The 17,548-nt window shown below is 39.4% G+C and overlaps 1 protein-coding gene across 4 annotated transcripts in view; it reads left to right on the plus strand.

The window, feature by feature from the left end:
* LOC115166846 (UPF0606 protein KIAA1549L) overlaps positions 1-17,548 on the plus strand; it is a 155,350-nt gene that overhangs the window by 45,867 nt on the left and 91,935 nt on the right. For 3 of the 4 annotated variants that reach the window (XM_029720717.1, XM_029720718.1, XM_029720721.1), the window contains exons 2-4: positions 3,176-3,520; positions 7,988-8,425; positions 8,682-8,797. In XM_029720717.1, coding sequence (XP_029576577.1) covers positions 3,176-3,520; positions 7,988-8,425; positions 8,682-8,797 — 899 coding nt within the window. Of the gene's footprint in view, positions 1-3,175; positions 3,521-6,979; positions 7,001-7,987; positions 8,426-8,681; positions 8,798-17,548 lie in introns of those variants that run through there. The other variant, XM_029720719.1, reaches the window with a different exon arrangement.

Consider the following 17,548-nt stretch of genomic DNA (forward strand, 5'->3'; position numbering starts at 1 on the left):
TTGTAAAACAGTCCTGATCTCTGTGTGTGGGTAAGGTAAAACAGTTCAGATCTGTGTGTGTGTGGGTAATGTAAAACAGTCCTGATCTCTGTGTGTGGGTATTGTAAAACAGTCCTGATCTCTGTGTGTGGGTATTGTAAAACAGTCCAGATCTGTGTGTGTGGGTATTGTAAAACAGTCCTGATCTCTGTGTGTGTGGGTATGTAAAACAATCCCTCTCTCCGTGTGTGTGTGGGTATGTAAAACAATCCTGATCTCTGTGTGTGTGGGTATGTAAAACAATCCTGATCTCTGTGTGTGTGGGTATGTAAAACAATCCCTCTCTGTGTGTGTGGGTATTGTAAAACAATCCCTCTCTGTGTTTGTGGGTATGTAAAACAATCCCTCTGTGTGTGTGTGTGTGGGTATGTAAAACAATCCTGATCTTTGTGTGTGTGGGTTTGTAAAACAATCCTTCTCTGTGTGTGGGTATGTAAAACAATCCCTCTCTTTGTGTGGGGGTATTGTAAAACGATCTCTCTCTGTGTGTGTGGGTATGTAAAACAATCCCTCTCTGTGTGTGTGGGTATGTAAAACGATCCCTCTCTGCGTGTGTGGGTATGTAAAACGATCCCTCTCTCTGCGTGTGTGGGTATTGTAAAACAATCCCTCTCTGTGTGTGTGGGTATGTAAAACAATCCCTCTCTGTGTGTGTGGGTATGTAAAACAATCCCTCTCTGTGTGTGTGGGTATGTAAAACAGTCCCTCTGTGTGTGTGTGGGTATATAAAACAATCCCTCTCTGTGTGTGTGGGTATTGTAAATCAATCCCTCTCTGTGTGTGTGGGTATTGTAAAACAATCCCTCTGTGTGTGTTTTTGGGTAATGTAAAACAAACCCTATCTGTGTGTCTTTTTGGGTAATGTAAAACAATCCCTCTCCGTGTGTGTGGGTATTGTAAAACAGCCCCTCTCCGTGTGTGTGTGGGTATTGTAAAACAATGTCTCGCTCTCTGTGTGTGGGTATTGTAAAACAGTCCTGATCTCTGTGTGTGGGTAATGTAAAACAGTCCAGATCTGTGTGTGTGTGTGTGTGTAATGTAAAACAGTCCTGATCTCTGTGTGTGAGTATTGTAAAACAATCCTGATCTCTGTGTGTGGGTATTGTAAAACAGTCCAGATCTCTGTGTGTGGGTAATGTAAAACAGTCCAGATCTGTGTGTGTGTGGGTATTGTAAAACAGTCCTGATCTCTGTGTGTGGGTATTGTAAAACAGTCCTGATCTCTGTGTGTGGGTATTGTAAAACAGTCCTGATCTCTGTGTGTGTTGGTATTGTAAAACAATCCTGATCTCTGTGTGTGTGGGTATTGTAAAACAGTCCAGATCTGTGTGGGGGTATTGTAAAACAGTCCAGAGCTGTGTGTGTGTGTGGGTATTGTAAAACAGTCCAGATCTGTGTGTGTGTGGGTATTGTAAAACAGTCCTGATCTCTGTGTGTGTGGGTATTGTAAAACAGTCCTGATCTCTGTGTGTGTGTGGGTATTGTAAAACAGTCCTGATCTCTGTGTGTGTGGGTATTGTAAAACAGTCCTGATCTCTGTGTGTGTGGGTATTGTAAAACAGTCCTGATCTCTCTGTGTGTGTGGGTATTGTAAAACAGTCCTGATCTCTCTGTGTGTGTGGGTATTGTAAAACAGTCCTGGTCTCTGTGTGTGTGGGTATTGTAAAACAGTCCTGATCTCTCTGTGTGTGTGGGTATTGTAAAACAGTCCTGATCTCTCTGTGTGTGTGGGTATTGTAAAACAGTCCTGATCTCTGTGTGTGTGGGTATTGTAAAACAGTCCTGATCTCTCTGTGTGTGTGTGGGTATTGTAAAACAGTCCTGATCTCTCTGTGTGTGTGTGTGGGTATTGTAAAACAGTTCTGATCTCTCTGTGTGTGTGGGTATTGTAAAACAGTCCTGATCTCTCTGTGTGTGTGTGTGGGTATTGTAAAACAGTCCTGATCTCTCTGTGTGTGTGTGTGTGTGGGTATTGTAAAACAGTCCTGATCTCTCTGTGTGTGTGTGGGTATTGTAAAACAGTCCTGATCTCTCTGTGTGTGTGGGTATTGTAAAACAGTCCTGATCTCTCTGTGTGTGTGTGGGTATTGTAAAACAGTCCTGATCTCTCTGTGTGTGTGGGTATTGTAAAACAGTCTTTATCTCTCTCTGTGTGTGTGTGTGGGTATTGAGTAGAAGTACCTGGTGTTAAAACATATCAAATGATCTGTGTCAGTTTAAACGTACAAGGCAGTTTTAGTAGACAGGATACTTGTCTGTGGGATCTTGATGATCTTGATGATCTTAACAATGATTTTCAACGTTTGAGTATTAAAAAGTGTGTGTGTGTGTGTGTGTGTGTGTGTGTGTGTGTGTGTGTGTGGATGCACCCACCTTGCCAGGTGAAACATACAGCAGCAGCAGGTGATGTGACAGGCTTGCTAATCTTTAGAAATGAATAAAAGAACCCCCCAGACAGATGTGTAGAGGATGTTTGGGGACATGCTGAGAATGGAGAGAAGGAGGGACGAAGGGACTAGTGCCAGCCTCGCAGCCGGACGGCCATCTTAGGGCTGTTATCACTGCCAGTTTGTTTGTGACACCTGAACCAGATGTCTCTGTCTCTCTCTGTGACATTAGTACTTTAAAACGATTTGAAGTAAAAAAAAACGACAGGTTTAATAAGATTTTATAATAGACATCAAGATGTTTTTAATGCATGTACATGATTCAGAGGACATTTCATACAATTTCAGCCCTTTGGTCACATTAGCTTCACTCTAGTATACACACTAGGTAATTCAACTGTGAATTACAGCTTGAGTGAATGTGCTTTAAGACTGAAATGTGTCTGACACTGTTAGTCTTCAATGCTTTCTAAATGAGGTGGGAAGCATCAACATTTCTGTTCAGGTGATGAAAAGGGTTTTAGATTGTCAGTGGCTCCTGCAGTGTAAGGATTCTGATTGCTATTCTCTCTTCAAAGAACTCACTTCTGAATCCCAGGCCAAATGGAAAAAGTCTTTGAATGGTTTTGCTCTAAATGGAAAGAAAAAGACACACTCTCACTCTGAAACTTTGTGCAACTTTAAAATGATCCCTCCATGGCTGAAGTAGCCAGCATTGACCCCTTGCTTCCCTTTCCGCTCTATTCCAGATGAGACGAACTACGACGCCTCTGGTTCTTCTGATGTACCCAATGACACAACAGCCTCCGCCGATCCCATTCACCCATTGGCCGGCTTGCTGTTGGTGGATGAGGAGCCTTTATCAGTCGTCCAACCAGATGGCAGGGCTGTGTCAGAGGGGGTGGGGCTGAGAGAGCAGCCTGCCTTCTCCTCCATACTGACCCTGCTGGCGGACAAACACCCACTGAGCTTGGTCCGATCCAAGGCCTCACCAACCATCACCAAGGACAACAACCAAACCAGCCAGTGGCCTTCGGTTGCTCCCTTCTCCTCTTCTACTGTGGAGCCGAGCAGAGACCTGTCTGACAGCTCAGGTTTGACTCCCAGCATGCTTCACCAGACCAAGGCGTCATCAATTACCAAGGCGTCATCAATGTCAGTGTCATCAGTGGCGTCCTTCATGACTGGGGATTGGAGGGCAGTGTCATCATCAGCACATACATTGTTCTCATCATCATCAACAATATTATCATCATCATCATCATCATCAGCAATGTCATCACCATCATCACCATCACTATCATCATCAGCAATGTCATCCCCACCATCATCATCATCATTAGCAATGTCATCATCATCATCACCACCATCATCATCAGCATCATCACCAGCATTATCATCTGAATGGTTAATAAAAACAGCCTTTGCTTTATCCTATGACATCTCAAGCCCTGTGTTATCTCTGAATAAAACATCATTGAATCCCCCAATCCAATCCAGCATTAGTTTAGATGTAGATATATTTACAGTCACAAAGAGCTTACCACTTCCCCTCTCTGACTCCACTCACCAATCACTGACTAGAGGAGTGACACAAAGGACAACATCGTCAAACAAAATAGACACCAGCCCTTTCACAACATGGAAACCAGCAAAGACAGAACCAAACCACTCCACCTCTACTAGTGTTACCTCTGGAAACGTCCCTTTCACCATTTCAGCCAGAACCATCAGATCCTCAGACAGCCACAGTACCAGGACTGTTTTCACTAACAACAGAGAGACAAGCTCTTTACTTCTCTCCTCTCGTGTCCAGGACAGTCAAGCTGATCAAAGCCAACAGGGAGTTTTACAAACTGTCCGCTCAGCATTGCTGTCACCTCCACCTACTCCCCCACAAGGATATTTAGTTCCTGGTCTCATCACAGGGGAAAATATCAGTGCAACACCAAACAGGGCGAATAGAGATAAGACATGGACAGGTAGTCAGACGGCTTTTATAAGAAGCGCCTGGCCTGTAGCAGTTACCTCAGTGCCTTCTCATGCTGTAGATTCAAGTGTATCGCCGGCTGTGACGACCAGAATATCGGCAACATATTTCCCTATCTCAACTAACACCTTACCAACCTTGTCAGGTACCGACTCACCCCGCTCAGACACCACAGTGGCTAAGTTAACAGGCTCTTACTGGAGCACAGCATCTCCTCAGAGCTCAACATATCCCAGTGATTTAGTAACAGCCACAGGTCACACCAGCTCAAGCGCTCCTGACCCCAATAGGAATAATGATGAGGGAGGAAGAGCAGGAGGGGAAGTCAGCTTGGATTCAACTGCTCAGACAAGAAGTCACCCCCTCAGTGACTCCACTCTCAGTTCTGTATCTGGAACACTGAGTGACTCCACTCTCAGTTCTGTATCTGGAACACTGAGTGACTCCACTCTCAGTTCTGTATCTGGAACACTGAGTGACTCCACTCTCAGTTCTGTATCTGGAACACTGAGTGACTCCACTCTCAGTTCTGTATCTGGAACACTGAGTGACTCCACTCTCAGTTCTGTATCTGTAACACTGAGTGACTCCACTCTCAGTTCTGTATCTGGAACACTGAGTGACTCCACTCTCAGTTCTGTATCTGGAACACTGAGTGACTCCACTCTCAGTTCTGTATCTGGAACACTGAGTGACTCCACTCTCAGTTCTGTATCTGGAACACTGAGTGACTCCACTCTCAGTTCTGTATCTGGAACACTGAGTGACTCCACTCTCAGTTCTGTATCTGGAACACTGAGTGACTCCACTCTCAGTTCTGTATCTGGAACACTGAGTGACTCCACTCTCAGTTCTGTATCTGGAACACTGAGTGACTCCACTCTCAGTTCTGTATCTGGAACACTGAGTGACTCCACTCTCAGTTCTGTATCTGGAACACTGAGTGACTCCACTCTCAGTTCTGTATCTGTAACACTGAGTGACTCCACTCTCAGCTCTGTATCTGGAACACTGAGTGACTCCACTCTCAGCTCTGTATCTGGAACACTGAGTGACTCCACTCTCAGTTCTGTATCTGGAACACTGAGTGACTCCACTCTCAGCTCTGTATCTGGAACACTGAGTGACTCCACTCTCAGCTCTGTATCTGGAACACTGAGTGACTCCACTCTCAGTTCTGTATCTGGAACACTGAGTGACTCCACTCTCAGCTCTGTATCTGGAACACTGAGTGACTCACCCATGTCTTCTAGTAGCATAACCCTTGGAGATGCAGGATTGACCCCTCTAACCTCGCTGACTCCTTCCTTGAATTCTGACACAGGCCTGATGTCACTTCCTGTCACTGATCCATCAACTTTAGCTCAGCACCTGACGCTGGCGTTCACCTCTCCCACCGTGCATGCTAGTCCCTCAACAGTACCCCAGGATCCCCAATTCACCCTCTCCATCATCCTGACCACCAAGCACCCTTACTTTAACCCAACGGTCTCTAGTCTCCACAGAACTGATGATGCACCGACCCAGTCTGGCTCTAGAGGAACCACATCTACACACAGACCTGTAGTGCTGTTAGCGACGCCTCGCGCTCCCTCACCATCAGCGACCCAGTTTCAAACAAGGCCATTGTATATTTCTGTTAGCACAGGGTCTGAGGTAGGTTCCCCTGATATGGCCCCTGAAATGTCCCTCGATAAGTCACCTGAAATGTCCCCTGTAAATTCCTCTGAAATGTCAACTGAAATGTTCTCTGAAATGTCCCCTATAATGTCCCTTGTAACGTCCCCTGATACAGCAGAGGGAGCCTTGTCCTCAACATGGACCTCACTGTTTGTCGGCTCACCCGATCCTACTGCGACAGGCGAGACAGATCACATTTTTCAAACACACCCCACAGCCCAGGTCCACTCCACAGCCCAGGTCCACCCCACAGCCCAGGTCCACTCCACAGCCCAGGTCCACTCCACAGCCCAGGTCCACTCCACAGCCCAGGTCCACCCCACAGCCCAGGTCCACTCCACAGCCCAGGTCCACTCCACAGCCCAGGTCCACCCCACAGCCCAGGTCCACTCCACAGCTCAGGTCCACTCCAGTTCACCTGAACATCTGACACCACTTGATGCTTCTGCTGATATTACACACACGCCTGCTGAGAACACTGCATCTCAGCCAAATACAGAGACTGGCTCAGTTTTTCCCCTTTCTGCTTTAGTTGAGGATTCCTCCACTTACATCACAGACCTAAGTGTTCATGTTTACAAGGGAACACCCCCATTAATGGGTTCTCCAACACCCTCCTCTTATGTTACAGAGGACTCCTTGATTTCCAGAGGGACCGACACTGAAGGTTCTCCTTATCCACGCCCCACTGATATCCCTGCATATGTTAATACTGCTGAGGCTGTACCAACTCCTCTTAAACTTGTCTCCCACAGAAAGAAAACTACAATAAGGGGAACAGATGTTCTCTCTACAATGTCAGAAAGTCCCACCGTCATGAGGAACCCTACTCCGTCACAGACACCGTTAATAAATGAGGATAGTTATCTTCCTCACTGGAACTCACTGGAACTCAATGGACATAGTAGGTATCTTTCTCTAGCACCTGTCTCCTCTCACTCACCTGACAGAGCATTCTCCCCTGGTGCATCTACACTGATGTCAAATGGGAGTGAGGAGACCTTTGTTGGACACACATCTGTCACATATTCTAAAGTGACATCATTACCCAAGCCCTGGAGTTTGACACCAGCCAATCTGATGGCTTCTATATCCTCCACTACACAGAAGAGAACCACGGAGAACAACACTCCCCTGTTAGAGGGGGTAACATCAGCATTATCAGTGTCCATGCCAGAGAACAACACTCCCCTGTTAGAGGGGGTAACATCAGCATTATCAGTGTCCATGCCAGAGAACAACACTCCCCTGTTAGAGGGGGTAACATCAGCATTATCAGTGTCCATGCCAGAGAACAACACTCCTCTGTTATCATCATTATCGTCATCATCATCATCATCTTCATCACCATCTTCACTATCATCATCATCATCTTCATCACCATCAGCAATATCTTCATCACCATTGTCTTCATCATCATCAGCCTTGTTATCAATGACATCGTCATCATCTGTCGTGTCACACCAATCTCACATCAGCAGTGTGTCCAGTCTCACCACAGCTCCCAGTCTGTCCTCCCTCTCCATGGAACGTTCTGATTCAACATCATCATCCACTTCTGGGTTGAGTTTGAGTGTGATGTCACCATCCCCATCAAGTGTCTTCCCCTCCACTGGTATGACGTCATCACCCTCTGCCCTTTTGTCACCTGCTCTTACATCATCATCCTCTGCCCTCATGTCCCGTGGTGTGACTTCATCACCCAGCGCCCTGGCATCCAGTGTGACATCATCATCCACTGTCCGCTTGTCCACTGGTATGATGTCATCTTCCTCCGCACTCATATCTCGCGGTGTTACATCATCATTAATCGCCCTGGCATCCAGTGTGACATCATCATTCCCCTCCCATCTCTCAGAGGAAGTGAGTGTGACTTCTGTTCTTGTTACAGAGACAGCGATGGAGGAGTTAACCGTGGGAACATCCAGAGAGACAGGGGTTCATTTCCCCAAAGACAACGAGACCAGATTATCCCAAACAGGGAACCTCACCTTAGCCGACAGGCCTGCACTCACCACATCACAGGTGTCACCTTTGACCCCTCAAGAGGACACAACGACCGCATCCCTCCAGCTCACGACCGTGACCACCACAACCATAGCTTCAACCACAACCACAACTACAACACAGCCAATCACAGAGAGCCCAACCATGACAACAACACGCAGAACCACCACCACCACCACTGCTCCAGCCTCCAGGAGGACACTGTCACCTCCAATCCCAAAGACCAAACCCAGAGGGACGACCACCCTGTTCCCCTTCACCACCACCACGGAGGCTCCCCCTCGGCAGTGCAACGTCACAGAGAAGATCTGGGTTAAAACAAGTAAGAGACACCTACAATATTTGAACAACTCAAGAAACACGAATGCCATGACCTTTTTCTCAGCAGGTTGTTACATTGTTGGTCGTAGTTGGGGTTATGGTTGTAATTACAGAGATATATAGTTGAGTATATATAGTTATATTTTCCAAATAGAATATGCCTTCCCTCTCTCTTCTCCACCCTGCCTCCTCCTCCCTCTCTCTTTCTCTCTCTCCCACCCCCTCTCTCTCACCCTCTCATATTTTTCTCTCTACAGTTCTCACCATCCATGTGAGAAGGAACCGCCTGGACAGCATCCAGAGACAGAACCTGCGTAGAGGGCTGACCCAGGCTCTGAGTAGAGCTCTGAATGACACCACTGCCCAGGCTCAGGTCAGTAGGACTCACACCTACTCTCTCTCTCTCTGTATGTATCTCTCTCTGTATCACTCTGTATCTCTCTCTGTCTCTCTATATCTCTCTCTCGCTATCTCTCTCGTTCTCTTTCATGTGTGGTGTAGCCTCTGCTGAGTCCTCAACAACTGGATGTTTTGGTTTTCAGGGGAAATGAAAAAAGAGAGGCTGTGACTTGACTTCCGCTTTCGGACGTTAACAAGGCGACCGCATGGCGACGTAACTCCTCCTCCACATTTACTGGATTGGTTGAACAGACCAGTATGTAGGGGATCTAGTTCCAGGTGTTTATTTTATGCCTGCTGCGTTAGGGGATGTGGGTTAAGATAGAGGACGCGGCTCTGGGCAGAGGAGATGCAGTCGTTGTTTGTGTGCGTCTGTAAGTTGTTGTTCATATGTGTATAATAATATAATCCTAAAAATATAGAGTACCCGGCAGCCTATGTAGTTGGTGTGGAGCAGCAACAGTTGAGACTGAGGAGGTTCAGGTGTAAAAATAGGTTGTATTTATTTTACAAAGAAGACTGGATCCAGAGTTGAGGAGGTACAGACGGCAAAAATGATGAAAGTACTTGACGAAAAAATGTACTTGAAAAACGTACTTACTTGGCCAAAACCTGTACTCAAGGACTAAGGCAAAACACCTTAAAGACTGGGCAAAACGCCCACCTCACACATCTGAGGATATGACAGCTAAAATAACAGCATGTTACCTAGAGAAGCAGATCTCTATGAATAAGGAAGGACCATACAGGGATCCTAATGTAGGTTAACTGTGAGGAGCGATGAGGATTCATTTAGAAATTAGGCTGACACAATATGTCCCTGAAGGTATGGGGTGGTGATGTCACATCCTAGGGACTGCACCAAGATGAAAACCAGATAAGACAGCAAACTGTGTGACCCCAGGTGAGAAACCAAGGGCCCTGTTCAGTCACCACTGGTTACCTGGAGAAGTCTAACAACACAATACTCTCCTCTGATTGGATTGAACCAAGGGCCCTGTTCAGTCTCCACTGGTTACCAAGTTACCTGGAGAAGTCTAACAACACAGTACTCTCCTCTGATTGAACCAAGGACCCTGTTCAGTCACCACTGGTTACCAAGTTACCTGGAGAAGTCTAACAACAGAACTCTCCTCTGATTGAACCAAGGACCCTGTTCAGTCACCACTGGTTACCAAGTTACCTGGAGAAGTCTAACAACACAGTACTCTCCTCTGATTGGATTGAACCAAGGGCCCTGTTCAGTCACCACTGGTTACCAAGTTACCTGGAGAAGTCTAACAACACAGTACTATCCTCTGATTGAACCAAGGGCCCTGTTCAGTCACCACTGGTTACCAAGTTACCTGGAGAAGTCTAACAACACAGTACTCTCCTCTGATTGAACCAAGGGCCCTGTTCAGTCACCACTGGTTACCAAGTTACCTGGAGAAGTCTAACAACAGAACTCTCCTCTGATTGAACCAAGGACCCTGTTCAGTCACCACTGGTTACCAAGTTACCTGGAGAAGTCTAACAACAGAACTCTCCTCTGATTGAACTGTCATGACGTTGGCCTGTGGGTAAGGTTTATGACCCCCCCCATAAATACCTTTCTCCCTTCCCCTCTCTTTCTGACCCTACTGAAGGACTGCTGTCCTGAAGGACTGCTGTCCTGTTAAATATAGAGAGTCTGGGAACATCAAACAAATGGGGAAAGGAACCATATTTTGGTAATAAAACCAGTTGGAAATATGCTTTGGAATGTAATGAGTATGGATGTCAGTTCGGTTGTCATCTGAGACATTATGACTGATGACAGGATGACATAAACTGTACCTGGGAAAGTATACACCCTCTAGTTATCAGAGTCACATGGAATTGTTATGCAATTGAAATGTTTGATATTGAAATTGTTTGTTAGGAGATTAAATGTAATTTTAGCTTCCAAATGAGAGAATTGGGTTTTCATAAGGAAAGTGCCCTGCTTGATCAGTGGCCCACCCCTGTGAAGAGACAGGGGTTATAAACGATGAAACACATCCTTCCCCCTCTCCACTATATAAGCCTTTGACGAAAAGATAACCATATGTTCCAGTACGTGAGGTCTGCAGCCTCTACGTTAGAAGGACACACGTCAAGTACAGAACTAAGCCAACCTCGGCGTGAGCTTTGGTGGCGAATGGTATGAACTTTGAGCTTATTCACTACAGAAGTGATACTTCCTAGCCGTTGAGTTAGCAGCGGCCGCTGTAGACGTGGGTTAGGAAAGGACGGACGACGGATCCAGTCTAACAAACAGACGAAGATACCACCACGTATCCAATTTACCACCAGAGACATTCTTCCGAGGACAGGAAGATCTGTTGGCCAACCCAGCCATCATCTACGACCAATATACCGAAGCGCAGCTCAGAGTAAATATTTATTTCCTTTTCCTTTTCCAAATGGGCGGTAACTTAGTAATGAATTTACATTAGCATAGCTGCTGTTTCGTTGTTCCTAAGTCTTCCCGCTCTTTCATTCAAGCCCAACCCCCTTTCCTTTGTTTAACCAGCCATCATACAGGCTCCGTCCACCTGAGACATTTTCTGTATGACATCATTTGTATTCTATGTATTTGTAATTCTGTGTGATTAGTTTAGGTATTTAGTAAATAAATAATTAAACCCAATTTTGTATTGCTGATTCAACTTGTTAGCCAGGGTTCGTGAAGATAGCCAAGAATTTACAACTTTCATTATGAGACTGAAAATAAGATAAGGGTTAATATTGACTGCTATCGATGTAAAATATTACTAAGTATTTTAAGAGTTTATTCGGAAGATAACGGCTCTATAAACGTTCTTCCGTGGTGCCCCGACTTTCTAGTTAATTACATTTACATGATTAGCTTAATCAGGTAATATTAATTACAGAGAAAGAATTTTATAGGTTAGCATGTCATATCACTTAATCCGGCATAGCCAAAGACACGACAGAACCAAGGGCCCTGTTCAGTCACCACTGGTTACCAAGTTACCTGGAGAAGTCTAACAACACAGTACTCTCCTCTGATTGAACCAAGGGCCCTGTTCAGTCACCACAGGTTACCAAATTACCTGGAGAAGTCTAACAACAGAACTCTCCTCTGATTGAACCAAGGGCCCTGTTCAGTCACCACTGGTTACCAAGTTACCTGGAGAAGTCTAACAACAGAACTCTCCTCTCTCCTCCTCTGTTTTGATTGACAGCATGATCATAGGATATGATATTAAGCTGTGTGATGTTGAGTGTTGTCTTTATTTAAAGCAGAACCATGTCATTCCAAACTGTCAGCAAAAGGAGCAATATTTTCCCCCAAAACACGTTGCTACCAGGTTTAGGTTCAATACAGCCGTACAGCCCCTGGGTTTGAAAAGCTCACTGTTTCTTTTCAGTGATGATATGGACACATCTATACAACACAATAACCGTCTGTCTGTGGATTAAACAGTCACCGCTCTTCTTGACAGAATCATTCTCCTTCCCAATAAGCCTGTAATATCTCCACTCAATGTGGCTTTGGATCAGGAGGACCTCTTGGTTATGATAAGAGAGACTACTGAGACACAGTGGTAGCGGGGTGTGTGTGTGTGTGTGTGTGTGTGTGTGTGTGTGTGAGGAGAGCATTTTTAATGTAAATGCACATCCATGAGAAATTACCCCCTTCAATGTCTGGAAATGAATTTGGTACTAAAAAGCAACATGTGTTTCTAATATGGCCTGGAGATGAATGGAGTAGCAATGTGATCCCTGTGTAACAGACATAGTGTTTGTCTCCACACAGACTCCACTGGGTCTGAGTACCTTCTGATGAGTGTGTATGTGTGTGTTTTCAGGTGCAGTGGGACTGTGTAGAATATTATTTCCCTGAATGAAGCGGGACTGATACCAATGTGAAGGTCATAGGAACCTTCAGGAGTCATAGACATGTGGCACTGCAGGTCTCATGTTTCTCTCAGTCTCAGTCTCTCTCTCTGTCTCTGTCTCTCTGTCTCTCTCTCTCTCTCTCTCTGTATCTCTCTCTCTCTCTCTCTCTCTGTGTCTCTCACTCTCTCTCTCTGTCTCTCTCTCTCTCTGTGTCTCTCTCTCTCTCTCTCTCTCTCTCTCTCTCTCTCTGTCTCTCTGTCTCTCTGTCTCTGTCTCTCGCTCTCTCTCAAGTTTTTAGTTTAATGTCACTTGCACAAGTGTAGGGAAATGCCTTTCTTCCAAACCCAACGATACGGTAATAAATCAATCAATGTACTGTAGCACTAAAACTAACATAAGCTAGAACAAACACAGACCATATTAACACATACCATATTAACATTAACTAATATATAATATAAACATTAACTAACATAAGCTAGAACAAACACAGGCCATATTAACATTAACTAATATATAATATTAATATTAACTAACATAAGCTAGAACAAACACAGACCATATTAACATTAACTAATATATAATATTAATATTAACTAACATAAGCTAGAACAAACACAGGCCATATTAACATTAACTAATATATAATATTAATATTAACTAACATAAGCTAGAACAAACACAGACCATATTAACATTAACTAATATATAATATTAATATTAACTAACATAAGCTAGAACAAACACAGACCATATTAACATTAACTAATATATAATATTAATATTAACTAACATAAGCTAGAACAAACACAGACCATATTAACATTAACTAATATATAATATTAATATTAACTAACATAAGCTAGAACAAACACAGACCATATTAACATTAACTAATATATAATATTAATATTAACTAACATAAGCTAGAACAAACACAGACCATATTAACATTAACTAATATATAATATTAATATTAACTAACATAAGCTAGAACAAACACAGGCCATATTAACATTAACTAATATATAATATTAATATTAACTAACATAAGCTAGAACAAACACAGACCATATTAACATTAACTAATATATATATTAATATTAACTAACATAAGCTAGAACAAACACAGACCATATTAACATTAACTAATATATAATATTAATATTAACTAACATAAGCTAGAACAAACACAGACCATATTAACATTAACTAATATATAATATTAATATTAACTAACATAAGCTAGAACAAACACAGACCATATTAACATTAACTAATATATAATATAAATATTAACTAACATAAGCTAGAACAAACACAGACCATATTAACATTAACTAATATATAATATTAATATTAACTAACATAAGCTAGAACAAACACAGACCATATTAACATTAACTAATATATAATATTAATATTAACTAACATAAGCTAGAACAAACACAGACCATATTAACATTAACTAATATATAATATTAATATTAACTAACATAAGCTAGAACAAACACAGACCATATTAACATTAACTAATATATAATATTAATATTAACTAACATAAGCTAGAACAAACACAGACCATATTAACATTAACTAATATATAATATAAATATTAACTAACATAAGCTAGAACAAACACAGACCATATTAACATTAACTAATATATAATATTAATATTAACTAACATAAGCTAGAACAAACACAGACCATATTAACATTAACTAATATATAATATTAATATTAACTAACATAAGCTAGAACAAACACAGACCATATTAACATTAACTAATATATAATATAAATATTAACTAACATAAGCTAGAACAAACACAGACCATATTAACATTAACTAATATATAATATTAATATTAACTAACATAAGCTAGAACAAACACAGACCATATTAACATTAACTAATATATAATATTAATATTAACTAACATAAGCTAGAACAAACACAGGCCATATTAACATTAACTAATATATAATATTAATATTAACTAACATAAGCTAGAACAAACACAGGCCATATTAACATTAACTAATATATAATATTAATATTAACTAACATAAGCTAGAACAAACACAGGCCATATTAACATTAACTAATATATAATATTAATATTAACTAACATAAGCTAGAACAAACACAGGCCATATTAACATTAACTAATATATAATATTAATATTAACTAACATAAGCTAGAACAAACACAGACCATATTAACATTAACTAATATATAATATTAATATTAACTAACATAAGCTAGAACAAACACAGACCATATTAACATTAACTAATATATAATATTAATATTAACTAACATAAGCTAGAACAAACACAGACCATATTAACATTAACTAATATATAATATTAATATTAACTAACATAAGCTAGAACAAACACAGACCATATTAACATTAACTAATATATAATATTAATATTAACTAACATAAGCTAGAACAAACACAGACCATATTAACATTAACTAATATATATATTAATATACTAACATAAGCTAGAAAAACACAGACCATATAACATAATAATATAATATTAATATTAACCATAAGCTAGAACAAACACAGACCATATTAACATTAACTAATATATAATATTAATATTAACTAACATAAGCTAGAACAAACACAGACCATATTAACATTAACTAATATATAATATAATATTAACTAACATAAGCTAGAACAAACACAGACCATATTAACATTAACTAATATATATATATATTAACTAACCTAAGCTAGTAACAAACACGACCAATTAACATTAACTAATATAAGATTCATATTAACGAACATAGCTAGAACAACACAGACCATATTAACATTAACTAATATATAATATTAATATTAACTAACATAAGCTAGAACCAAACACAGACCATATTAACATTAACTAATATATAATAATATTAACTAACATAAGCTAGAACAAACACAGACCATATTAACATTAACTAATATATAATATTAATATTAACTAACATAAGCTAGAACAACACAGACCATATTAACATAACTAATATATAATATTAATATTAACTAACATAAGCTAGAAAAAACACAGACATATTAACATTAACTAAATAATAATATTAATATTAACTAACATAAGCTAGAACAAACACAGACCCATATTAACATTAACTATATATAATATTAATATTAACTAACATAAGCTAGAACAAAAACAGACCATATTAACATTAACTAATATATAATATTAATATTAACTACATAAGCTAGAACAAACACAGACCATATTAACATTAACTAATAATAATATAATATTAAACTAACATAAGCTAGAACAAACACAGACCATCTTAACATTAACTAATATATAATATTAATATTAACTAACATAAGCTAGAACAAACACAGACCATATTAACATTAACTAATATATAATATTAATATTAACTACATAAGCTAGAACAACACAGACCATATTAACATTAACTAATATATAATATTAATATTAACTAACATAAGCTAGAACAAACACAGACCATATTAACATTAACTAATATATAATATTAATATTAACTAACATAAGCTAGAACAAACACAGACCATATTAACATTAACTAATATATAATATTAATATTAACTAACATAAGCTAGAACAAACACAGACCATATAACATTAACTAATATATAATATTAATATTAACTAACATAAGCTAGAACAAACACAGACCATATTAACATTAACTAATATATAATAGAAATATTAACTAACATAAGCTAGAACAAACACAGACCATATTAACATTAACCTAATATAATAGTAATAGTAACGAACATAAGCTAGAACAAACACAGACCATATTAACATTAACTAATATATAATATTAATATTAACTAACATAAGCTAGAACAAACACAGACCATATTAACATTACTAATATATAATATAAATATTAACTAACATAAGCTAGAACAAACCACAGACCATATTAACATTAACTAATATATAATATTAATATTAACTAACATAAGCTAGAACAAACACAGACCATATTAACATTAACTAATATATAATATTAATATTAACTAACATAAGCTAGAACAAACACCAGACCATATTAACATTAACTAATATATAATATTAATATTAACTAACATAAGCTAGAACAAACACAGACCATATTAACATTAACTAATATATAATAGTAATATTAACTAACATAAGCTAGAACAAACACAGACCATATTAACATTAACTAATATATAATATTAATATTAACTAACATAAGCTAGAACAAACACAGACCATATTAACATTAACTAATATATAATATTAATATTAACTAACATAAGCTAGAACAAACACAGACCATATTAACATTAACTAATATATAATATTAATATTAACTAACATAAGCTAGAACAAACACAGACCATATAACATTAACTAATATATAATATAAATATAACTAACATAAGCTAGAACAAACACAGACCATATTAACATTAACTAATATATAATATAATATTAACTAACATAAGCTAGAACAAACACAGACCATATTAACATTAACTAATATAATATTAATATTAACTAACATAAGCTAGAACAAACACAGACCATATTAACATTAACTAATATAATATATTAATATTAACTAACATAAGCTAGAAACAAACACAGGACCATATTAACATTAACTAATATATAATATAATATTAACTAACATAAGCTAGAACAAACACAGACCATATTAACATTACTAATAATATAATATTATATTACTAACATAAGCTAGAACAAACACAGACCATATAACATTAACTAATATATAATATTAATATTAACTACATAAGC

This window comes from Salmo trutta, chromosome 29, assembly GCF_901001165.1.
Source record: "Salmo trutta chromosome 29, fSalTru1.1, whole genome shotgun sequence".
Lineage (NCBI taxonomy): Eukaryota > Metazoa > Chordata > Actinopteri > Salmoniformes > Salmonidae > Salmo > Salmo trutta.